The 26,334-nt window shown below is 49.1% G+C and overlaps 1 protein-coding gene across 1 annotated transcript in view; it reads left to right on the top strand.

The window, feature by feature from the left end:
- The window catches only part of LOC119965026 (ran-binding protein 17-like), a 1,262,848-nt gene that overhangs the window by 11,374 nt on the left and 1,225,140 nt on the right, over positions 1-26,334 (top strand). The window contains exon 2 of the mRNA XM_038795235.1: positions 6,100-6,246. Coding sequence (XP_038651163.1) covers positions 6,100-6,246 — 147 coding nt within the window. The remainder of the gene's footprint in view (positions 1-6,099; positions 6,247-26,334) is intronic.

Here is a 26,334-nt window from a genome sequence, read left to right on the forward strand (position 1 = left end):
CTAAAGTACTTTTAAAGCAAAAACCTGTTTATTTATGATTCTAGTTAACACTTTATAAACCCACCGTAAATATCTTAACAACTATCAACACCAATAATCCCCACTGATACAATGTTCTTTCAGTAACCCTTCATAACTTTCATAACAACATCCATATGTTAAACCTTTTTTACAGAAAGACAGCAGGTTTAAATTCTCTACAGAAACAGGTATTACTTTGAAATCCTCAAATGAGCTCAAGACAGTCTGTAACTTGTATAGAGAGATCATTATACAGCTGCTTGCTTTGCCTGCAGCTATCCAGCTCTCAAAACAAAACTAAAAAAACACTGCAGCTGCCTGCTCTAAAACTAAAAGGTCCACCCACACTCTGACATCACTGCAGCTATTTGATAAACACAATTTCTTAAAGGTACATCCACTACAGCTATTTGATAAACACCCAGTTCTAAAAGGTGCTCTCTCATGACAATTGTGATGTTTTGCATATGTATGTTCGAGCAGGGGGAAGGGAGGTCAGTGGGAGGAAGGATACTTTGTGTCATGGGTGGGGGCTACCAGGCTAGCTGGGCGGGCTAGCTCACAGAAGCGCAGTGAGGGTGAGCAGGTGATAAATTTGTTGAGGGGGGTTGGGATTGTTATTTTGTTGTGGGGGAGGGGGAGGGAGGGGGTGTTGATCAGCTGGCAGGGGAAGGACTGGCACTTGGAGACAAATTGTGGGTTGGTGACAGTGAGCACTCGAGGGCGGGCCAGAGGAGGCGCGGGACGCGGGCTGGAGGCTGGCCTAAGAAGGGTTATGATTGATTGACAAGGGTGGTAGGGGGGTTGGGGGTGGTGGGGAGGGGGGTGGTGGAGGAGGGGGGGGGGCTGCATCCCGACCAGGCTGATCACATAGAATGTGAGAGGTTTGAATGGGCTGGTCAAGGGGGCTCGCGTGTTCGCGCATCTGAAGAGTTTGAAGGCGGGTGAGGCAATGCTACAGGAGACACATCTGAGGGTGGTGGATCAGACTAGGGTAGAGAAGGTGTGGGTTGGACAGGTATTCCATTCGGGCTATACTCTGAAACTTGGGGAGTAGCGATTCTTATCAATAAGCGGGTGTCATTTGAGGTAGGGAGCATAGTGGTGGACTGGGAAACTGGAGGGGATGCCAGTGGTATTAGTGAATATCTATGCGCCAAACTGGGATGACGTGGAGTTTATGAGGCAGGTGCTGGGGTAGATCCTGTAGCTCCAGCAATGTGCAGATTGGATGGAAGACTGTTAGTGGATGAGGAGGTGTGTGGGTGGGTGAGGGAGGCTACCCAGAACTGTGTGGACATAAATTACACATGTCTGCGCGAACTGTTCTCCAAATCTTCCACCTTCTCTTGCAGCCTCTTCTGGTCGGCAGCAATGGTATGGGAGGCACTGAAGGCAGTAGTTAGGGGGGAGCTGATTTTGGTACGGGCTCAAAGGGAGAAAGTGGAGCAGGCAGAGATGGACAGGCTGGTTAGGGAGTTTCTCCAGGTGGATAGAAGGTGCTCGGAAGCCCTGGAGGCGGGGTTGTTGAAGGAGCGGCAGAAGCTGCAGATGGAGTTTGGTCTGATTTCCACAGGGATGGCCGTGGGGGAGTTGAAGAAGGCTAGGGGAGAGGTATATGAGTATGTGGAGAAGGCCAGTAGGTTGTAAGCCCACCAGCTCAGGAAATGGGAGGCGGCCAGGGAGACAGAAAGAGTGAAGGATAGAGAGGGGAACACGATTTTGGACCCAGCAGGGGTGAACGGGGTGTTCAAGGATTTTTACAGTCGGCTGTATGAGTCAAAGTCCCCAGCTAGGGTGGAGGGGATGAGGCAATTCTTGGAGCATTTGGAGTTTCCAAAGGTGGAGGAAAGGTTGGTGGAGAGGCTGGGTGCCCCGATCGGGATTGTTGATGTAGTGGAGGGATTGGAGGCCATGCAGCCGGGCAAGACCCCGGGGCCGGACGGATACACAGTGGAATTCTATAAGATGTTTTCTGGGTTGCTGGGTCTGTTACTGGTGAGGGCATTTAATGAGGCTTGGGAGCGGGGTGTTCTTCCCCCAACAATTTCACAGGCTTCGATCTTATTGACTCTGAAGTGGGAGAAGGACCCAGAACAATACGGCCATATAGACCAATCTCCCAACTAAATGTAGATGGCAAATTGCTGGTCAAGATTTTGATCTTGAAAAGAGGATTGCTTTCCGGAGGTGATAGGGGAGGACCAGACGGGAGTTGTCAAAGCAAGGCAGTTAACGGCCAACGTTACAAGGCTCTTGAATGTCATCATGATGCTCTCCGAGGGGAGGGAGGTGGAGTTGGTGGTTGCTATGGGTGCGGAGAAGGCCTTCGACTGGGTGAAGTGGAGGTATTTATGGGAGGTCTTGGGGCGGTTTGGGCAGGGCTTTGTAGACTGGATCCAGTTGCTGTACTAGGCGCCGGTGGCGAGTGCGGACGAACCGAGTGAGCGTGGACTATTTTAGACTGAGCTGGGGGATAAGGCAGGGATGTCCCCTCTCCCCAGTGTTGTTTACCTTGGCTATAGAGCCATTGGCGATGGCGCTGAGAGTGTCAAAGGGATGGAATGGGCGAGTCCAGGGGTGGGGCGGTGAAGTGGGGGGGTGGGGGAGCACAAGATCTCGTTTTATGTGGACGACCGAGTCCTGTATATTTCTGATGGGAGAGATTATGTGGATCTTAGGGGAATTTGCCGGGTTTCGGGGTGAACATCGGTAAAAGTGAGATATTTGTGATCCAGGTGAGGGGGCAGGAGAGGATGCTGGGGGAGTTGCGTTTAAAGTGGTGGGAGGGAGTTTTTGATAACCTAGGAATTCAGGTGGCACGGGATTGGGAGCAGTTACATAAATTAAATTTGGCCCGGTTAGTTGAGCAAATGAAGGAGGAGATTCGGCGGTGGGACATGCTCCCCCTGTCACTGGCGGGGAGGGTACAGACCTTAAAGATGAAGGTTCTCTCGAGATTTTTGTTTATTTTCCAGTGTCTCCATATTTTTATACCAAGGCCTTTTTTAAGCGGGATAATGCGGTGATCTCAGGGTTTGTATGTGCGGATAAAACCCTGAGAGTAAGGAAAGTGCTGTTGGAACGGAGCTGAGGGGGCTGTTGGGGGGGGAGGGTAGGGTGGGGGGGGGGTTGGGGGGGGAGGTTAGGGTGGGGGGTGGGGGTGTGTGGGGGGGGGGGTGGGGGGATGTGGGGGAGTTGGCCCTGCCGAATTTCAGGAATTACTACTGGGCGGTAAATATAGCCATGATCAGGAAGTGGGTGGGGGGAGGGGTCGGCATGGAAGCGGGTGGAGGCGGCATCATGTAGGGGCACAAGCCGAGGGGCACTGGTAACGGCACCTCTGCCGTTCTCGTCGGCCCTGTACTCCACAAGCCTGGTGGTGGTGGCAGCTCTGAGAGTCTGGGGACAGTGTCGAAAGCATATGGGATGGAGGGAGCGTCGGTGTGGGCTCCTATTTGTGGCAATCACCGGTTTGTCCCGGGAAGGTTGGATGGGGGATTTCGGAGGTGGCAAAGAGCAGCGATTGAGAGGCTGGGGGATCTGTTTATCGATGGGAGCTTTCCTGATTTGGAGGAGTTGGAGGAGGAGTTTAAATTGCTAGGTGGGAATGGGTTTCGCTATCTGCAGGCGAGACACTTTATATGAAGGCAAGTTTTCACCTTTCCCCTTCTATCGCCACAGGGGATACAGGATAAGATAGTTTCAAAAACGGGGGTAGAGGAGGGCAAGGTCTTGGAAATTTATAAAGAGCTAATGGAGTTGGAGGGAAGCCAGTTAGGGGGGTAAAGTGCAAGTGGGAAGATAAGCTGTGTAAGGGGCTAGATGCAGGTCAGTGGGAGGATGCTCTGAGTAGAGTCAACACATCTTTATCATGTGCCAGGCTCAGGCTGATTCAATTCAAGGTGGTTCACCGGGCACACATGACGGTGGCCCAGATGAGCAGGTTTTTTGGGGTGGAGGACAGGTGTGAGGTGTGCAGGAGGGCCAGCAAACCATGTCCATTTGTTTTGGGCATGTCCGAAGCTTAGGGGATTCTGGCAGGGATTTGCCAATGTCATGCCCACGATGCTAAAAACAAGGGTGGCGCCGAGTCCAGAGGCGGAGATCTTTGGAGTGTAGGAAGATCCAGGGGGCAAGAGAGGCTGACATTTTGGCCTTTGCCACCTTGGTAGCCCGGAGACGGATCTTATTAACGTGGAGGGACTCGGAGCCCCCGAAATCGGGGGTATGGGTTAGCAATATGGCTGGGTTTCTCAGACTTGAGAAAATTAAGTTTACCCTGAGATGATCAATGTTAGGGTTCGTCCAGAGGTGACAGCCGTTTATCAACTTCTTCGGGGAAAACTAACCTGTTCGCAGATACAATGGGGGGGGGGGGGGAGATTAGGGAAAGAGGAGGGTAGGGGGAGTTAGTTTAGTTTAGGCGGGATCAGCGAGAGGAGATGGAGCGACTTGGGAATTGTGTGTATAAGCTAATTTGGCTAGGTATGGTTGTTGGTTGGGGGGTGTTATGTCCTGAATTATGTTTGCATTTATATTTGTATCTTCTGTTGTTTTAAAATCATCAATGTCGTAACAAGATGTTTGTTTAAAAAAAAAAGATTTGAGGCTGTGATTTGTGCTATTTAGTGTATGAACGAATGTCGGATATGTAACAGTAAGAGTTAGAGATCTTCACCCTCGGTAGCATGGGGAACAGCAAGGTACCAATGTTGTTGCTTGAGAGTGTCTTTCTGGCTGCTTTCCCCAAAGTTGGTGATTTATTTTTTGTTCGTTCATGGGACATAGGCATTGCAGGCTGTGCCAGCATTTATTGCCCATCCCTAATTGCTCTTGGGGCGGGCAGTTAAATATCACCCATATTGCTGTGGGTCTGGAGTCACATGTAGGCCACCAGGTAAGGATGGCAGATTTCCTTCCCTAAAGGACATTAGTGAACCTGTTTTACGACAATCAACAATGGTTTCACGGTCGCTATTAGACTTTTAATTCTAGATTCTTATTGAATTAAAATTTCACCATCTGCAGTGGTGGGATTTGAACCTGGGTCCCCAGAGCATTACTCTGGGTCTCTGGTTTACTAGCCCAGTGACAATGCCACCACGCAACCACCTATATATACTGTAGGTTCTCTGGTATCTGAGTCAAATTATCATTTTGCATATGTGATCTTGCACAGTGAGTATTTGCATTATATTTGACACAGTCTGTATTTATAACTATGCCCTAGAGTGTCATCACTGATTCTATATATGCACCTCCCAGTAAGGGGAGTTGTTTGGCGGCCTTGTATAGTAGCCCAGATTACTCTCCTGTCACCACATAATCTGGAATGAAACCCAGGTAACAGACCATGCACTCAGTATATTTGTCCACTGACATATTTGGAAACTCCAACCAATGCAATTGTTAAATAGAATGGATAATCTCTGACACAAGTGACACAGTTGACAAGTTGGGAAGGTCTCCTTCACTTGGAGAATCAATACATTAGGCAAAATAATTTGGAGGTTACTGAGTATATTTGTTAGTCTGTTTTTTCAGTCCATTAGTATGTGTTCAAGATACTTGGGGGCAATTATTGTGGTGCTTTTAACAGCCTTCATGCAAGTTATTTTGATTTAAGGTTTTAATTTATTTGTATATTTATCTCTGTTTTGTCAAGGTGTAAAATATTTTTTTATATATAGTTGGTTGGATAAACCATTTTAATAATCCCTGTTCTTAAGAGCAAGTGTCAGTTATATATTTGCAATGACGAGACCCAAATGGTATTTTGTCAAATATTTTTATTGCTCTAGTTGGATGTTTTTATAGGGTATGCGGCTAACAAAAAGTTGGTGTGTTTTTATTTCAAAGAAATACCGATTGAGTTATTGACTGTGCTCCTAGTATATTATGTAGTTTGTTCACAACTGGGGATTTAGGCAATTCAATTTTGCAAGCAATCTTCTCTTGTTCATTTCAAATATTGAAAACAACATTTTGAAAGCTTCCAGGTACGAACAAAATGTGGCATCGACATGGAAGTGCAGCAGAATCTTAGATTTCTAACTGTTTTTGTTGATGTTGCAGGATTTGGCACAATTGGAGATTATATGTAAGCAACTTTATGAGGCCACGGATCCAGCCCAGCGACTGCAAGCAGAGAAAGCCTTGATTGAGCTCACTGAGAGCCCAGAATGTCTCAGCAAGTGCCAGCTCCTACTGGAACAAGGAACAGTAAGTTCATTTTTATCCTTGTGTGTTCATGCCTTTCTGTCCAGTGATTAAGTTGGTTTCAAAATCAGTTCCGAGACCGACACAAACTTGAGACAATCAGAGCTCCCTTTCTGCTGGGACAAGCTAACTATTGAAGAACATGCTTAATTCCCAGTATCGATGTTCTCCTAGCACTGTGTGAGACTGTAGAAATTTGAGGGAACCACTGGCCATGCAATATCGTTTGAGTTCTTTCAGAAGACAGGGCAGCACGGTAGCATGGTGGTTAGCATAAATGCTTCACAGCTCCAGGGTCCCAGGTTCGATTCCCGGCTGGGTCACTGTCTGTGCGGAGTCTGCGTATCCTCCCCGTGTGTACGTGGGTTTCCTCCGGGTGCTCCAGTTTCCTCCCACAGTCCAAAGATGTGCGGGTTAGGTGGATTGGCCATGCTAAATTGCCCGTAGTGTCCTAAAAAGTAAGGTTAAGGGGGGGGTTATTGGGTTACGGGTATAGGGTGGATACGTGGGTTTGAGTAGGGTGATCATGGCTCGGCACAACATCGAGGGCCGAAGGGCCTGTTCTGTGCTGTACTGTTCTATGTTCTAAGACACCTATTTCATTTGTCAGCAAAATGACTAATGGTACTGGTAATTGTTTTTCTCTAAGCATGCTGCATTATTTGGCATTTTTTGTCCGTCTTCATCGTAGTGGACCCCAGGAACCTATTTGAATCACTCCCAGTTCAATGAGAAAATGGGCAGATGTAAAGTAAAGCTCCCAACACTCCGTCCATTGTCAAAATAAAGCCTCCGACTGACCAGTATGACATTTTTTCCATTTCCCAAACCCATCATTCTTGGTGCCTCCAAATGATACATAAAAATACATAGATGCTACAACTTAGAAACAGAACCTGTTTGAAATAGAACCTGTTCATGTCAGTATTAACCATTGATGTGAGCAAATATTCCGTACTATTTTTATCCGCTTTGTTTCCATGTTTCCCTTCATCCACATATCTATTCTTGAATGTTGATATTTCTGCCTCATCCACAAATCCTGGAAGTGAATTGCCCAGTCTCTTAACTCTGGAAATAATTTTTTTTCCTGGCAACTGATATGAAACTGTTACATTTATCTTGAATAGACCCTCTTTCTTGATTCTTCAATTATTTAAAAAGTTATTTGTTCATGGGATGGGGGCATTGCCGCAAGGCAAATATCTATTTTCCTTGAGAACCTTGAACCATAGCAGCATTCTCCCACACTGCTGTTCGGGAGGGTGTTCTAGGATTCTGACCCCAGTTACAGTGAAGGAACAGTGGTATAATTGCAAGTCAGGATGAGGTGTGGCTTGGAGGGGAACTTGCAGGTGGTAGGGTTCCCAGGTATCTGCTTCTCTTGTCCTTTGAGGTGGTACTGGTCACAGGTTAGGATGATGCAGTGGAAGGAACATTAGTGAGATGCTGCAATGCATCATGTAGGTGCTACACACAGCTGCCACTATAATGGAGGAAATGAATATTTAAGATGGTGGATGGGGCTGCTTTGCCTTGAGTGTTGTTGAAGCCACAGTCATCCAAGAAAGTGCAAAGTATTCCATTACATTTCTGACTTGTACCTTGTAGATGGTGGACAGACTTGGCCTCCAACTACCAGAACCATCTTCTCTGTATTAGGAAAGACTGTAGCCGGTGGAAAGATTCCACCACCCTACCCCCCCGGGTGCCCAGATTCTCATTGACTTCAATTTATCAAGGCTCATTGATGCCATACTTGGTCAAATGCTGCCTTCATGCTTGGAGTAATCATTTTCACTTCACCTCTGGGATTCAGCTCTTTTGGAAATGGATGGATCATGGCTGTAATGCAACCTGGCCTTCTTGACCATCTTATCCACATGGCGTTGCTACTTTCAGTGATCCGTGGACATGCACGTCCAGATCCCTCTGCCTGTCAGTACTCGCAAGAGTTCGACCATTTATTGTGTAATTCCTACATGCATTGGACCTTCCAAAATGCATTACCTCACACTTGTCCGGATTAAACTCCATCTGCCATTTCTCCGCCCAAGACTCCAACCAGTTTATGTGCTACTGTATTCTCTGACAATCCTCTTCACTATCCACAACTCCACTAATTTTTGTGTCTTCTGCAAACTTACTAATCAGACCAGCTCCATTTCTTCCAAATCATTTATATGAGCAGGAGTGAGTGTTAAATATCCCTGGATGCAAGGTTTTCTGGATAAACAGGAAAGAAAGAAAAGGAGTGAGGAAAAAGGAAAAGAGGAAGCAAAGGGGAGATGGTGGCACAGCGTAATGTCACTGCACTAGTAATTCAGAGGCCCAAGCTAATGTCCTGGGAGCACCAGTTCAAATCATTAATAAATCTGGAATTGAATGATGTACATAGTTGTTGTAAAAATCCAGTAGGTTCACTAATGTCCTTTAGAGAAGGAAATCTACCATCCTTATCTGGTCTGACCTACTTGTGACTCCCAAAACAGCAATATATTTGAATCTTAACTTCCCTCTGAAGTGCCCTATCAAGCCACTCAGTTGAAGGTCCACATCCCATGAAAGAATAAAAATAGAGAGATGGTGGCATTGATTAAGAGAACACTGCACTGCTAGGAAAAGAGGACATCCCATAGGAGTGAAAGATGGAATTTATTTTACTAGAGCTAAGGAAATAAAAGGTGCAATTACAATTGTTCAGTTAGTCTATTCACCAGCTAGTAGGAAGGACGAGGAACACATTTCCAAGAGAGGTGCAAAAATTATACAGTACTGGGAGTGAGCTGGGCCAGGAAGATCAAGTGTTCAAAAAAGGGTGTGCAGATAATCCCAACAACTACCGCCAATCACCTTTAACTTTGGTGGTGGGGAAACTTTTAAAAACATGGACAAATATAGCTTAATTAAGGAAAGCCAGTATAAATATCCTGAGGAAAGATCATGTTTAACTAACTTGCTAGAGTTTCTTTGAAGAGATAACAGTTGATGAGGGTAATGGTATTGATGTGTTGTACGTGGATTTCCAAAAGGCATTTGATAGACTGCCGCAAAACAGACAGTTGAACAAAGTTATAGTTCATCAAATAAAAGGGACAGTAGCAACATGGATACTGAATTGGCTAAATGACAGGAAACAGAATAGTGGTTAATGACTATTTTCCAAGTTTGAGGAGAGTTTATAATGATGTACCCCAGGGGTCAATGTTGGGACCCTTGTTTTTCCCCTGGACCTTGGTGTACAGGGCACAGTTTCAAAATGTCCAGTTGATGTAAAACCTGGAGGCATTGTAAACTGTGAGGTGGATTGTGTAGAATTTGAAAAGGACATAGACAGGTTGGTGGAATGGGCAAACCGCTCGCAAATGAAGATCAAAGTGGAGAAATGTAAGGTGATTCATTTTGGTAAGATGAATTTGGAGAACAATATAATAATCATAATAATCTTTATTATTGTCACAAGTAGGCTTACATCAACACTGCAATGAAGTTACTGTGAAAAACCCCTAATCACCACATTCTGGTGCCTGTTCCAGTGCACTGAGGGAGAATTCAGAATGTCCAAATTACCTATAAAATAAAGGGTACAACTCAAAAGGTGCCAGAGGAACAAAGGGACTTGGGAGTATCTGTGCATAAGTCATTGAAGATGGAAAAAAAGGTTGAGAGAGCGGATAATAAAACTGGTAGGTCCTAGGCTTTATTAACACATGATGTGGAGATGCCGGCGTTGGACTGGGGTAAGCACAGTAAGAAGTCTTACAACACCAGGTTAAAGTCCAACAGGTTTGTTTCAAACACGAGCTTTCGGAGCGCCGAAAGCTCGTGTTTGAAACAAACCTGTTGGACTTTAACCTGGTGTTGAAAGACTTCTTACTGTACTTTATTAACACAGGCATAGATTACAAGAGCAATGAGGTTATGTTGAACTTGTACAAGACAGTAGTTCAACCTCAGCAGGATATTGACTCCAGTTCTAGGTGCCACACTTTTGTGAAGGCATTGGAGAGAATGCAAGAAAGATTCATGAGAATGGTTCCAGGGTTGAGGAACCTCAGTTATGAAGATAGATTGGAGAAGTAAAGACTGTTTTCCTTGGAGAAGAGACGGCGGAGAGGAGATTTGGTATTCATAATGATGAGGGATCTGGGCAGAGTAGATAGGGAGAAACTCTTCCCACTCATGAAAGGATCGAGAACGAGAGAGCACATTTAAAGAAGCAAAAATTACTTAAAATTACTTTTTAAAAAATTTCTAACACCCTACTCTAAGCTAAACTAAACCCCAGCCCCTCCTCACCCCCCTTTCTAATGATGGTTAATTTTCCCCAAAGAAGTCGACAAACGATTGCCACCTCTGGACGAACCCTAACATTGACCCTTTCAGAACGAACTTGATTTTCTCCAAACAGAGAAAGCGAGCCATGTCAGTTAGCCAGGTCTCCGACTTTGAGTCCGTCCGACTTTGAGTCCCTCCAAACTAATAATATCCGTCTCCGGGCTACCAGAGAAGCAAAGGCCAGAAAGTCTGCCTCTTTCTCCTCCTGGATTCCGACACTCCAAAAATCGCCACCTCTGGACTCGGTGCCGCTCTTGTTTTTAACACCTTGGACATGACATCCACAAACCCCTGCCAGAATTCCCTAAGCTTCAGGCATGCCCAGAACATAGGGACATGGTTTGCTGGCCCTCCCGCACACCTTACACACCTACCTTCTACCCCAAAGAACCTGCTCATCCGGGCCACTGTCATGTGGGCCCGGTGAACGACCTTAAACTGTTTCAGGCTGAGCCTGGCACATGTTGAGAACGCGTTGACTCTACTCAACGCGTCCGCCCAGAGACCATCCTCTATCTCTCCTCCTAACCCCTCTTTCCATTTGCGTTTCAGCTCCTCAGTCTGCGTTTCCTCTTACTCCTGTAAATGCCCGAAACCCTCCCTTCTCCCACCCACATTCTGGAAACTACCCTCTCCTATATCCCCCTTTATGGTAGGAGCGGGAAGGTTGAGACCTGCCTGCGTAGGAAGTCCCGCACCTGTAGGTACTTAACTCATTCCCTCCCGTCAACTCAAATTTCTCCTCCAACTCCCTCAGGCTGGAAAAGCTCCCATCTATAAACATATCTCCTATCCTCTTGATCCCTGCTCTCTAACATCTCCAGAACCCTCCATCTAGCCTCTCCGGGGAAAACCGGTGATTATTGCCAATTGGAGACCAGACCGATGCTCTCTCTGCTCCCACATGTCTCCTCCATTGCCCCAGACTCTCAGGGCCACTATCAACATGGGGCTGGTGGAGTACTGTGCCAGCGGGAACGGCAGGGGCGCCGTTACCAATGCCCCCAAACTAGTGCCCTTTGCCCTTGCATGATGCCGCGTCTACTCCCTCCCACACTGAAACACAAACAGGAATCTCGGGAGGACTGTCATTTTCACTGTCTGTACCCTCCCAGCTAGTGACAACGGGAGCATGTCCCAGCTTTGGAAATCTTCCTTCATTTGGTCCACTAGTCAGGCCAGATTTAACTTGTGTAGCCATTCCCATTCCCGCACCACCTGAATGCCTAGGTACCAAAAGTTTCCCCCACCACTCTAAACGGCAGCTCCCCCAATCGCCTCTCCTGCCCCCTTGCCTGGATCGCGAGCATCCCACTTTTCCCCATGTTCAATTTATAACCCGGAAACCGGCCACGTTCCCCCAGAATCCTCATAGGTCGTCTGCATATAGCGAGACTCTTTGCTCCACACCTCCCGGACCAGCCCCTTCCAGCCCTTGAGGCTCTCAACGCAATTGCCAGCGGCTTTATGGCCAGCACTACAGCAGTGGGGAGAGGGGCATCCTTGCCTCGTCCGCCGGTGCAGCCTAAAATAGCCCGATGTCAAACTGTTCGTCCGCACGCTCACCACGGAAGCCTGATACAGCAGTCTGATCCAATCGATGAAGCCCCGTCCAAATCCAAACCGCCCCAGTACCTCCCACAGATATTCCCATTCCACCCGATCTGCGTCCATTGCGACCACTACCTCCACGTCCCTACCCTCTGGGGGCATCATGATCACATTCAGCAACCTTCTTACGTTGGCCGCCAACTGCCTACCCTTAACGAATCCCGTCTGGTCCTCCCCAATCACGTCCGGAATGCAGTCTTCAATCCTAGGGGACAAGATTTTGGCCACTACATTCAGAAGGGAGATTGGTCTGTAGGACCCGCATAGCTGCGGGTCCTTGTCCCGCTTCAGGGTCAATGAGGTAGTGGCCTGTGACATCTTTGGGGGAAGCCCCCCTCTCTCCCTTGCCTCATTAAATGTCCTCGTCAGCAGCGACTCCAGTATCCCAGAGAACTTTTTATAAAACTCAACTGGGTACCTGTCTGGTCCCGGGGCTTTACCAGACTGCATGACCTTCAGACAATCTGCTATTTCCTCCAACCCGATCAGGGCTCCCAGCCCTTCTACCAACCCCTCGTCCACCTTCGGGAACCTCAGCCCCCCTAAGAATTGCCTCATCCCCTCCGAGCCAGCTGGGGGTTCTGACTCATACAGCCTGCTGTAAAACTCCTTGAACGCCTTATTAACCCCGGCTGAATCTCTGACCAGGTTCCCATCCCCATTCCTTACTTTCCCAATTTCCCTGGCTGCCTCCCTCTTTCTGAGCTGCTGCGCTAGCATTCTGCCGGCCTTCTCTCCATATTCATATATCGCCCCCCTCGCCTTCATCAGCTGCTCCACCGCCTTCCCTGTAGTTAACAAGCCAAACTCCGCCTGTAGCCTCCGTCTTTCCATGAGAAGCCCTGCCTCCGGGATCTCCGCATAACTCCTGTCGACCCCTTATCAATCGGTCCATTTCTGCTCTGTCTACCTTCTCTCTGTGGGCCCGTATCGAGATCAGCTCCCCTCTAACCACTGCCTTCAGCGCCTCCCAGACCATTGCAGCCAAGACTTCCCCTGTATCATTAACTTCCAGATAGTTCTGGATACATTTCCTCAGCCGCCCACACACCACCTCATCCGCTAAAAGTCCCACGTCCAGCCTCCAGTGTGGGCGTTGGCCACCCTCCTTGCTCACCTGTAGGTCAACCCAGTGCGGGGCATGATCCGAGATCGTGACCGCTGAATATCCAGTGTCCACTACCCCCGTCAGTCAAGCCCTATTCAGGATAAAAAAGTCAATCCGGGAGTACACTTTATGCACATGTGAGTAGAAGGAAAACTCCTTCACTCTCGGCCGCCCAAATCTCCATGGGTGCACCCCCTCCATCTGCTCCATAAACTCCTTTAGCTCGTTTGCCATTGCTGGCACCCTGCCTGTCCTTGAGTTCGACCGGTCTAGCCCTGGGTCAATGACTGCGTTAAAGTCCCCCCCCCATGACCAACTTGTGCGAATCCAGGTCTGGGATCTTCCCCAACATCCTCCTTATGTCCTCCATATCATCCCAATTTGGCGCGTACACATTTACGAGCGCCACCGGTAGCCCTTCCAGCTTCCCACTAACCATAATGGAATGGCCTCTCACATCTGCAACTACTCTTCCCGCCTCGAATGACACTCGCTTGATAATCAGGATCACGACCCCTCTAGTCTTAAAGTCCAGCCCCGAGTGCAAAACCTGTCCGACCCATCCCTTCCTTAATCTGATCTGGTCAGTTACTCTAAGGTGCATCTCCTGTAATATTGTCCCCTCAAATGCGCGAAACCGTGTGCCCTTTTAACCGGCCCATTTAGCCCTCATATGTTCCATGTGATCAGCCAATCAGCCATCACCTTTCTTGGGCCAGTCTCCAGCCCACACCCCAGGCACCAGCATGCCCGCCACCAGGCAGCCTCCGCCCCGACCTCCTTTTTTGTCCCATAGCAAAAGTCCCTCGCCCGTCAGCAGAACATTCCCCCCCACCCCAGTAACAGCACTATGCAAACCACCCCCTTCAATAACAAGCATAACATCTGCTCACCCCTCACTGCGCTTCCGTGAGCTAGCCTGGCAAGCTAGCTTGGTGACACACGCCCATGGTGCCAGACATTTTCCCACCTATTGTCCCCCCCCCCCCGACGCACATATAAAAATGATAAACAATCCCAACCCAATTTCCCGAAAGAAACACAAAGAAAATCTGTAAAGGGGCAGCACGGTAGCATGGTGGTTAGCATAAATGCTTCACAGCTCCAGGATCCCAGGTTCGATTCCCGGCTGGGTCACTGTCTGTGCGGAGTCTGCACGTCCTCCCCGTGTGTGCGTGGGTTTCCTCCGGGTGCTCCGGTTTCCTCCCACAGTCCAAAGATGTGCGGGTTAGGTGGATTGGCCATGCTAAATTGCCCGTAGTGTCCTAAAAAAAAAGTAAGGTTAAAGGGGGGGGTTGTTGGGTTACGGGTATAGGGTGGATACGTGGGTTTGAGTAGGGTGATCATTGCTCGGCACAACATCGAGGGCCGAAGGGCCTGTTCTGTGCTGTACTGTTCTATGTTCTATGTTCTAAAATCAAATAGAAGATCCAACATCTAACATTCGCACCTCCATCCCCCATCAGTGCAAATGCAAACTTTAACTCACACAGCTCTGCAGCAGGCCCCAAATCAATACAAAAGGCATTATAGATAACATCCAAAAACAAAAACTTTTTTAATATGAGCGCTGCAGCAAAGTTCAAAGACCTTAGTCCGCTACCAGCCCTTTATCTGGTTGAACCCTGCTCGTCTCCTGGCCACATCCGCACTCAAATCCTGGTATATACGCAGGATGCTATTCTCCCATTTACAGCTCTGTGACTGTCTGGCCCACTGTAAAATACACTCCTTGTCCAGGTACCTGTGGAATCTCACCACCGTTGCCCTCGGGGATGGGGGTCCTCCCACACGCCTGTCCGGGGGGGTGGGGGTGGGGTCCTCCCACACGCCTGTCCACCTCTAAGGGTCGGGATAACGTCCTATCCAGTAACTTCTCGAACATTCCCGCTATGTATGCCCCAGCGTCCGCTCCTTCAGATCCCTCCGGGAGACCAATGATTCTCAAGTTCTTCGGCAGGACCTATTCTCGAGGTTCTCCACCTTTTCCAGGAGCTTCTTCTGCTGGTCTCTCAGCATCCCCACCTCCAATTCCACTGCTGATTGGTATTCCTCCTCCTTAGTCAGTGCCTTCTCCACCTTCTGGATCGCCCGATCATGAGCATCCAGTCGAAGTTTCAGCCGTGCAATCGATTCCTAAATCGGGTCCAAGCATTCCTGTTTCTGCTTGGCAAAGCACTCCTGTATGAACTGCATCAGCAGCTCCGTCGACCGCTGGGTCGTCGAGCCAGGACCCCGGTCGTCCGCCATGCTTTCTCCCGCTGCAGCCTGAGCCCAAGCCTCCTCTGTTCGCCTATTTCTTCCTTTGCGAGCACTTCTGGTCCGCCTCTCCATGCACCGATGTAGGATTCCTCTTCACAATTGAAATGAAATGAAATGAAAATCGCTTATTGTCACGAGTAGGCTTCAATGAAGTTACTGTGAAAAGCCCCTAGTCGCCACATTCCGGCGCCTGTCCGGGGAGGCTGGTAAGGGAATCGAACCGTGCTGCTGGCCTGCTTGGTCTGCTTTAAAAGCCAGCGATTTAGCGCAGTGAGCTAAACCAGCCCCACAATTGCCTCCACTATCAATTTTCCAAATCAAATCCAACAGAAAATCGGGGAAAAAGGTCCAAAGGTCCGACCCGAACTGGAGCCACCAAATGTGTGCCCTACTCCTTCATAGCCACCACCGGAAGTCCCTTGTGCACAACCATTATGACACCTCTGTCACTTTCTTCTGAAATGCGGGCTGACCTCTGAAACCAGGGCCCATCTCTCCAGGCTACTTACGGCCCCGGCCACACCGCGGGCAGGTGATGGGTGTGAGCGAGCTGTCAGAAGAAAGGCAGGGATCAGACTATGGCATAAATTGAAGAGCAGCACTTGCTCTCAGCTCTCTGTGGGTTACCATCACCCTCTTGCCCTCGACAGTGACCCGCCTATGGTGCCAACACAGTCCCAGCACCCTGGAGTGATGTGACACATGCCCTGGGAGATAGGGAAATGGAAGTGGAGGGTGATGGACCAGGCTATGTCCTAAGCGAATCGCGTGCGTAGGAGGGCGTCTCTGGCAGGAGGGACCCATGCCAAGTATTGCCAGACCCATGCCGCTGCTGCCTGTCCTGCAGCCTCCAGCTGATCTTCAGGTTCAAAGAACAAAGAACAAAGAAAGGTACAGCACAGGAATAGGCCCTTTGGCCCTCCAAGCCGGTGCCGACTATGCTGCCTGTCTAAACTAAAATCTTCTGCACTTCCAGGGTCCGTATCCCTCTATTCCCATCCCACCAAGCAGCACGGTATCACAAGTGGATAGCACTGTGGCTTCACAGCACCAGGGTCCCAGGTTCGATTCCCCGCTGGGTCACTGTCTGTACGGAGTTTGCACGTTTTCCCCGTGTCTGCGTGGGTTTCCTCCATGTGTTCCGATTTCCTACACAGTCCAAAGACGTGCAGGTTAGGTGGGTTCGCCATGCTAAATTGCCATTAGGTTGGGATGGGTTACGGGGATAGAGGAGAAGCGACGGCTTAATGTGGGTTGGTGCAGACTTGATGAGCCGAATGACCTCCTTCTGCACTGTATGTTCTATGTTCTATATTCATGTATTTGTCAATTTGCCCCTTAAATGTCACAATCGTCCCTGCATCCACCACCTTCTCCAGCAGCGAGTTCCAGGCACCCACTCCACTCTGTGTAAAACAAACTTGCCTCGTTTTCTAGAGGACTAAACCTTGCCCCTCACACCTTAAACCTATGCCTCCTATTAATTGACCCTTCTACCCTGGGAAAAAGCCTCTGACTATCCACTCTGTATATGCCCCTCATAATTTTGTGGAGCTCTATCAGGTCGCCCCTCAACCTCCGTCGTTCCAGTGAGAACAAACCGAGTTTTTTCAATCGCTCCTCATAGCTAATGCCCTCCATACCAGGCAACATCCTGGTAAATCTCTTCTGCACCCTCTCTAAAGCTTCCACATCCTTCTGGTAGTGTGACGACCAGAATTGAACACTATACTCCAAGTGTGGCCTAACTAAGGTTCGATACAGCTGCAACATGACTTGGCAATTTTTATACTCAATGCCCCGGCCGATGAAGGCAAACATGCCGTATGCCTTCTTGACTACCTTCTCCACCTGTGTAGCCGCTTTCAATGATCTGTGGACCTGTATACCTAGATGTCTCTGACTGTCAATACTCTTGAGGGTTCTACCATTCACTGTATATTCACTACCTGCATTAGACCTTCCAAAAAGCATGACCTCACATTTGTCCGGATTAAACTCCACCTGCCATCTCTCCGCACAAGTCTCCAAATGATCGAAATCCGGCTTTATCCTCTGACAGTCCTCATTGCTATCCGCAATTCCACCAACCTTTATGTCGCCTGTAAACTTACTAATAAGACCAGTTACATTTTCCTCCAAATCATTTATATATACTATGAACAGCGAAGGTCCCAGCACTGATCCCTGTGGAACACCACTAGTCACATCCCTCCAATCAGAAAAGCACCCTTCCATTGCTCCTCTCTGCCTTGTATGACCTAGCCAGTTCTGTATCCATCTTGCCAGCTCACCCCTGATCCCATGTGACTTCACCTTTTGTACCAGTCTTCCATGAGGGACCTTGTCAAAGGCCTTACTGAAGTCCATATAGACAACATCCACTGCCCTATCTGCATCAATCATCTTTGTGAACTCCTGGAAAAACCCTATCAAGTTATTGAGACACGAACTCCCCTTCACAAAACTGTGCTGCCTCTCCTTCCCGGCCTCGTCCTCCAGCCCCTGCTGAGGCGCCGCCTCATCATTCTCGTCCTTGTCCTCCTCCTCCTCAGAGGTGCCACGTGTTCCTATTCACCAATTTTGAGCTTCTCACCCCGCTGCTGTGTGAGGTTGTGGAGGGCACATCAGACCACCACAAAGCGGGCGACCCTCCGTACAGGGCACCACCGGCGCAGTCGAGGCATTGGAAGTGCATTTTGAGCAGTCCGATGCACCGCTTGATGACATCTCAGTTGGCCATATGGGCTTGTTGTACCGAGTCTCCGGACTTCGTACTGGCGTCATAAGGCAGGTCCTCAGCGGATACCCCTTATCCCCCACGAGCCAGCCTATCCCGGGGTGCTCCTCGAAGAGGCCGGGGATAATCGACTGCCCCAGGATGTAGCTGTCGTGGACGCTGCCCGTGAAGCGCACACACATGCATTATCTTCAACTGGTGGTCGCATATGGAACCTCTTTTGGTTAATATAGTGCCCCCCAGATGCCCAGTGAAGACAGAGCAACGTGTGGCATCTATGATTCCCTGGACCTGGGGTATCCTGGCGATGTTGGAGAAACCTGCTGCCCGGGCATCTTGTTGGGCTTTGTCCATGTCAAACATGATCTAGTTTTCCACCCGGGCATACAGGATATCCATGACCTGTCAGTTGCACCTGTGGCCGATGTGCCACTTAGGTCCCCGCTCGAGCCTTGGAATGATCCTGAGACGTAAATGTTCAGAGCTGTGGTGAACTTGACAGTCACCGGGAGTGGGTGTCGTCCTCCTCCACGTGGTACCAAGTCTATGAGGACATGGCACATGTGCCGCACCATTTCCTTGTTGAAGCGGAGCCTCCTGCGGCTTGCCTCCGCCATCTGATCGCAGGACCAGCGATGCCTGTACACCCTGGCCCGTCATGGGACTCCCCCCTCTGGGTTCCTCCCTTGCCTGATGGGTGGCTGGTGTAGGAGTGGTTTCAAGGCCTGTGTATTGAGTCGGCTTCCATGTGGGCTTTTCTCCTGTGGCTCAACTCAGTACAAAGAGCAGCAGACACATCAACAATCTGAAGACAGTTTTATTTTCTACAAGCTTGCATTCATGTACATGAGAGATAAGACCTGGAAAGCTGCCAAGATTCTTCTACAAAACAAAGACACAAACTCAGCACATACACAACTTTCAAAAATCAATAGGCCTCCCCAGTTGGACAAGATCCAATCCCTGAAGCTGCTATGTTTAAACTTATCCAATAGAATCGCAAGCAGTGTTTAAACTTCACCCAATAGAATCGCAAGCAATGTTTAAACTTCACCCAATAGAATCAAAAGCAACCCATGATTAATCCTCATCCTGATAGCTATGTACAATCTCAGCAGCCTGTGCTGATCGTTTGTGAGAAACAGAAGAACAGAACCAGCACCCTGGATTGTTTCACAAAGACAGGAGGCGCGATTCTCCGCCCCCCATGCCGGGTGGGAGAATAGCGGGAGGGCCTCCCGACATTTTTCACGCCCTCCCGCTATTCTCCCCCCCCCCCGCGCCCGACCCACGCCACAAATTGCCGCTCGCAATTTTTTACGGCGAGCGGCGATTCTCCGAGGCCGATGGGCCGAGCGGCCGGGCCTTCACGCCCGTTTCAACACGGCAGCAAACACACCTGCTCGCTGCCGTCGTGAAACGGGCGCCAGATGCCCGTTTGGGGCATCTGGGGGCCCGATTGGCACGGCAGTACCACGGCCATGCCAAGGGGGGCTTAGGTCCGCGATCGGTGCCCACCAATCGCGGGCCGTGCGACCGTAACGGGCGCACTCTTTTCCCTCCGCCGCCCCGCAAGATCAAGCCACCACGTCTTGCGGGGTGGCTGAGGGAAAAGACGCCAACTGCGCATGCGCGGGTTGGCGTTGTCCAACCTGCGCATGCGCGGCCGACGTCATCGGCCGCATCAGCCGGCGTGACGCTTGACGTGCGGCCTTGAGGACCGTCGTCAAGGCCGCGCCGCCGTAACGCATGGGGCCGCGCTCCTACCCCCGCCGGGGGGGGGGGGGGGGGGGGGGGGGAGAATCGGCCCTGGAAGTGGGCGTGAAGGCTGCCGTGGGACATTTGCGGAGAATCTCGCCCAGGTTGTCAGAAGCAATGTCCTTTTGGTCAAGTTTGCTATCCTAAATTCCATTTGATTACTTATTACTGTTATGTCCTAAAAATACATGTTTAATGGTTAATAATGATTACTCAGTACTCTTTCTATAATTCATCTCAATCCTGAATAAAGTAACTTCTATAAAACTACTCTAGGGGCAAGTTAACTATTCAGTTTTAAGAGGTATCATCGCTAAACCCCCCCATCAGCCGGGTCCTCAGGGTGTGGGGCGGGGTCCAGCACATGGGCCGCTGCCTTGAGCATCTGCAGACGCTGCTGCTGCCACTGTCTCTGGTGTCTGGCCGCCTGGCCGAGCAGCAGCAACACTAGGACAATCGCTCCATCTAATATCCCTGCCATAGCCTTGATTCCTGATTTGATTTATTGTCACATGTACCGAAGTATAGTAAAAAGTATTTTTCTGCGGCCGAGGGAACATACACAGTACGTACATAGTAGAGAAAAAGAATAATCAACAGAGGAAATTGAGTACATCGACAAACAATGATCGGTTACAGTGCGGAACAAGGGGGCAAACAAAGCAAATACATGAGCAAGAGCAGCATAGGGCATCGTGAATAGTGTTCTTACAGGGAACAGATCAGTCCGAGGGAGAGTCGTTGAGGAGTCTTGCAGCTGTGGGGAAGAAGCTGTTCCAATGTCTGGATGTGCGAGTCTTCAGACTTCTGGACCGTCTGCCTGATGGAAGGGTCTGGAAGAAGGCAATGCCTGGGTTGGAGGAGTCTCTGATAAAGCTGTCTGCCTTCCTGAGGCAGCGGGAGGTGCAGACAGTATCAATGTGGAGGTGGCAAGCTTGTGATGTGTTGGGCTGAGTTCACCACACTCTGCAGTTTCTTGTGATCTTGGACCAAGCAGTTACCATACCAGGCTGTGATGCTGCCGGATAGGATGCTCTCTATGGCACATCTGTAGAAGTTTATGAGAGTCGATGCAGACATGCCGAATTTCCTTAGCTTCCGTAGGAAGTAGAGATGTTGTTGGGCTTTCTTGACTGTTGCATCAACGTGAGTGGACCAGGACAGACTATTGGTGATGGTGACCCCCAGGAACTTAAAGCAATCGACCATTTTCACTTCGGAGCCATTGATGCAGACAGGAGTGTGTGTCGTGCTGCGCTTCCTGAAGCCGATGATCAGTTCCTTGGTCTTTCCAACATTTAGAGAGAGGTTGTTTTCGGTACACTGTGCAACCAAGTGATTTATCTCCCTTCTGTAGTCTGATTCATCGTTATTTGAGATACGGCCCACCATGGTCATATCATCCGTAAACTTATAGATTGAGTTGGAGTTAAATCTTGCCACACAGTCATGTGTGTATAGGGAGTACAGTAGAGGACTGAACACACATCCTTGTGGGGCCTCAGTGTTGAGGACTATTGTGGAGACGATGCTATTGCGTATCCTGATAGATTACAGTCTGTAGGTGAGGAAGTCGAGGATCCAGCTGCACAGGGAGGGGTCAAGTCCAAGGTTGCGGAGTTTGGTTATTAATCTTGTTGGGATAATGGTGGTGAAGGCGCAGCTGTAGTCAATGAACAGCAGTCTTACATAGGTGTCCTTATTGTCGAGGTGTTCGAGTTTTGATTGCAAAGCCAGGGAGATAGCATCTGCTGTAGACCGGTTGTGGTGATAGGCAAACTGCAGTGGATCGAGACCATCTGGGAGGCTGTCAGTGATCCGTCTCATGATTAGCAGCTCAAAGCATTTCATGATAACAGACATTAGAGCCACCGGTCGGTAATCGTTGAGGCAGGCTACCTTGTTCTTTGATACTGGTATTATGGTGGTCTTCTTGAAGGAGGTGGGGACCTCAGAGCGGAGGAGTGAGGTGGTGAAGATATCTACAAATATACTCACCAGCTAGCCTGCGCAGGCTCTGTGCTGGCCCAGGGACTCTGTTGGGGCCCATCGCTCTCTGCGGATTCATTTTCAAGAAGGCAGCTCTCACCTCTGAGGCTGTAATAGTGGGTGTGGGTGTGTCCAGGGTTCTTGGGGCGGGTGTCACTGATACATGGGCTGACTGCTCAAAGCGGACATAGAACTTGTTCAGATAATCGGGTAGGGATGCTCCAGCCCCAGATAATACGCTTGACCTTGCTTTATAGCCTGTGATCTTGTGCGGGCCCTGCCGTAGTTGTCGTGGGTTAGTGTTGTTGGCCTGGGAATGTGAGGCGGCTACTCAATGTAGTTCTTACACCGGCGGTGGAGCCGGAGTCGGAGATAATCGTGTCTCTGGACGCAGAAAATTAATCTAATAAGATTGAGTGGAGCTATCATTTCGTGGTTCGTGGTCCTAGAGAAATTTGGCCTGGGTCCTGAATTTTTGTCATGGGTGCAACTGTTATACAAAGCTCCGTCTGCGAGTGTGCTCATTAACATCACGAGTTCAGGGTTGTTTAGGCTGCATGCTATGTCGAGATCCTGATTTCTCCTATGGGAGTGGGTCGGTTGCATTGCAAACTGTTTGATGCCTGGCGTGGTTCTCGTTTTCTGCCTTCCCCGCTGTACACCGGCCTTGTTTCGCTTGAGCGAGAGCGTAACGAAGCCGGAGAATCGGGCCCTCTGTCTTTGTCTTCAAATCCTTCCATGTTCTCACCCTCCTTATCTCTGTATTCTCCTCTTGTCACACAATCCTCTCAGGCCTGTGCATTCATTTAATTCTAGTCTCTTTACAGGCAAATGATGCCCACATCCCATGAATGAATAAAAAATAATTCCTCTTTTTAACTCAACTATTGGAGGCCGTGCCTTGAATTGCCTATATCATAAATTCTGGAATTCCCTCCCAACATCTCTCTTCCTATTTACCTCGCTTTCCTCCTTTAAGACACTTCTTAAAACCTATCTCTTTGTCCAAGCTCTTGCTTTCGACCTAATATTTTCTTACTTGGCTTGGTGTCATATTTTGATTATCAAAATATGTAGCATAGTGTTAGCACAGTTGCTTTGCTGCTCCAGGATCGCAGGTTTTGTTCCCGGCTTGGATCACTGTCTGTGCGGAGTCTGCCCATTCTCCCCGTGTCTGCGTGGGTTTCCTCCGGGTGCTCCGGTTTTCTCCCACAGTCCAAAGGTGTGCAAGGATTGGCCATTCTAAATTGCCCTTAGGTGGGGTTACTGCGGTATGAGGATAGGGTGGAGGTGTGGGCTTAGGTAGGATGATCTTTCCATGGGCTGGTGCATTTTCGATGGGCCGAGTGGCCTCCTTCTGCACTGTAAATTCTATGTTCTATAATGCTCCTGTGAAGCGCCTTTTGTTACATTAAAGGTGCCAAATAAATATCTTAGTCTTGTTAACAGGTTATATCTGGCCAATTGTTGGATGGATACCAGATTTGTACAGGAGCAACTTGGCTAGGGATGTGGCTCATTCTGAAGTACGTCTTTAGCATTGCAGCTGGGGTATTGTCAGGACCTATAGCCTTTGCTGGTCCAGTGTGCACAGCCTTTTCTTGATATCACTTAGAGTGAAGCAAATTGGCTGAAGGCTGGTATCTTTGATGCAGAGTATCTCAGGAGAAGACGGAGATGGATCATCCATTTGTCATTTCTGGCTGAAAATGGTTGCAAATGCTTCTGCCTTGTCTTCTGCAATAATTTGCTGGGCTTGCCCATCATTGAGGATGGGGATATTTGTGGAACCTCCTCCTCCTGTTGGTTATTTAATTCCATTCATTATTGGGTGCAGCTTTACTGCAGAACTTTCATGGGAAATGTCACCCCTCCACACTCATGGATACTGACCCACACACCCCAAGTGAAGACACCCCACTATGGGTCTCTGGGAACCCCACCTCTTCAGATCCCCCAAGCCCCTTACAGCACCCTCTCCTTTCCAGGACACCCACTTGTCACCATCCCCAACAATCCGGGGACCCTACTTACCTGCTCTGCACAACCCCATCTTTAACCCCCACCCCACCCTCTTTTCATGGGTATGGCCCCCCTTGGCCCCTGAACCTTAGCAGTGCCACCCTGGCACTCGGGTACCCTTGCGATATCATCCTGGCACCAAGCAGTGCTCCTGCCAGCTTGGCAATGCCAAGGTTCTAACTGAGCAGTGCCAAGGTGCCTGCATACCAGGAGGAGGTCCAGGAGGCCACTCTGCACTCTTTCTGACCACCCAAGGGCCTTCAATGGCCTGCGAGAACCCCTAAGTGCCGTTCCACCTGGTCCACGTTTTTGAATGGCGTCTGGCTGCAGCCTTGTTGGGGAGGCCGGTAGATTCCGGGTGGCTGGTCGATCCTGGGTATGTAGCTGACGTGGGTTTAAAACCGGCTTTGGCGTGCGTGTTTGGTCCTGCCCCTTTTGGGCTTGCTTCTGACTCTGATGCCTCGCGGGACTTGGGTAGATTCTGCAAGGCATGAACGATGCCGGGAAACATGCGGGAGGCCTCTCCCGGCATCCACCGGCTGCACCGGACTCGAGCAAGAGCGCAACGCGGCGGGTGGACTGCGCTCTCTATGTTCCACTCCTCTCCTAACATCCTCACAATTCCTCTCCACTTATCCAAATTCTTCAAAGCAATAGCCAATGGCTCGATCGCCAATGCAAAAAAAGAGGAGACAGAGGATACCCCTACCTCGTCCTCCTATGCAGCCTAAACAACCCTGAACTCGTGATGTTAGTGAGCACACTCGCAGACGGAGCTTTGTATAACAGCTGCACCCATGACAAAAATTCAGGACCCAGGCCAAATTTCTCTAGGACCACGAACCACGAAAATATAGTTCCACTCAATCTTATTAGATGAATTTTCTGTGTCCAGAGACACGATGATCTCCGACTCCGGCTCCACCGCCGGTGTAAGAACTACGGTGGGGCAGCACGGTAGCATGGTGGTTAGCATAAATGCTTCACAGCTCCAGGGTCCCAGGTTCGATTCCCGGCTGGGTCACTGTCTGTGCGGAGTCTGCACGTCCTCCCCGTGTGTGCGTGGGTTTCCTCCGAGTGCTCCGGTTTCCTCCCACAGTCCAAAGATGTGCGGGTTAGGTGGATTGGCCATGCTAAATTGCCCGTAGTGTCCTAAAAAGTAAGGTTAAAGGGGGGGGTTGTTGGGTTACGGGTATAGGGTGGATATGTGGGTTTGAGTAGGGTGATCATTGCTCGGCACAACATCGAGGGCCGAAGGGCCTGTTCTGTGCTGTACTGTTCTATGTTCTATGTACATTGAGTAGCCGCCTCACATTGGACAACAGTTTTTGCCCTTCACAACGCCTGTTTGATCTTTCCCCCACTGCCTCCGGGGGACAGGGCTGCAATCTCAACGCTAAGACCTTGGCCAAAAGCTTCCCAACCACATTGAGCAACAAAATCGGGTGGTACGACCCACACTCTGTGAGGTCCTTATCCTTCTTCAGGAGGAGGGAGATGGGCGCCTGCCCCATTGTCTCTGGGAGAAAATCTTGCATTGCTGAATTGTTAAACATTCCCAACACCAAAGGGGCCAACTGATTTGCGAACTTCTTATAAAATTCTACTTTTTGGACTTTGTTCAAAACTTGAATGCCTTCTTTTTGGTTTCTACGTATCGGTTGAATATGCTGCAGTGACACTTGGAATTGGCACGTGGAAAACATTTGATGGTTAAAAGAATTTGTACCACCAGATGGTCCAATCGTGGAGATGCTGTTCTGGCTTTGAGACTGAACTTTGTCCATAAAAAGGGACATTTATCTGATATCAAATTCAGAGAAACCATGTATGAAAGCTGAAGCAAAATCATTAACAGAGAAGCTTGAAAAGTACAAAATTGCAGTTTTTATTGTTCTGTGGAACTGTTTACATAAAAGAATTAATGCTGTCAGCAAATCACTGCAAAATATTGATCAACTTTGTTGAATGCTTCACAGTTGCTAAGCCTCAGTTAGGAGTTTTGTCATGTAAGTTTGAAATTACTATATCTCAGTGGAAGCAAAGGCACGAAAATTAACAAAGAATCCAGGTTCCTCTGATGGTGAGAAGCGTACAAGACACAGGAAGCTATTTTTTTGGTGAAACGTGAGACAATGAAATCACTTTAAAAGGGGAAACCATTGTGAAGATTTTTTAAACAATACCTGCCACAATTTCTCCTGGTGAATTTTCTTTCTCTTTATTGAAAAGAGTAAAAAATTACCTACGAAGTGCAATGAGC

Source organism: Scyliorhinus canicula, chromosome 4 (genome assembly GCF_902713615.1).
Source record: "Scyliorhinus canicula chromosome 4, sScyCan1.1, whole genome shotgun sequence".
Lineage (NCBI taxonomy): Eukaryota > Metazoa > Chordata > Chondrichthyes > Carcharhiniformes > Scyliorhinidae > Scyliorhinus > Scyliorhinus canicula.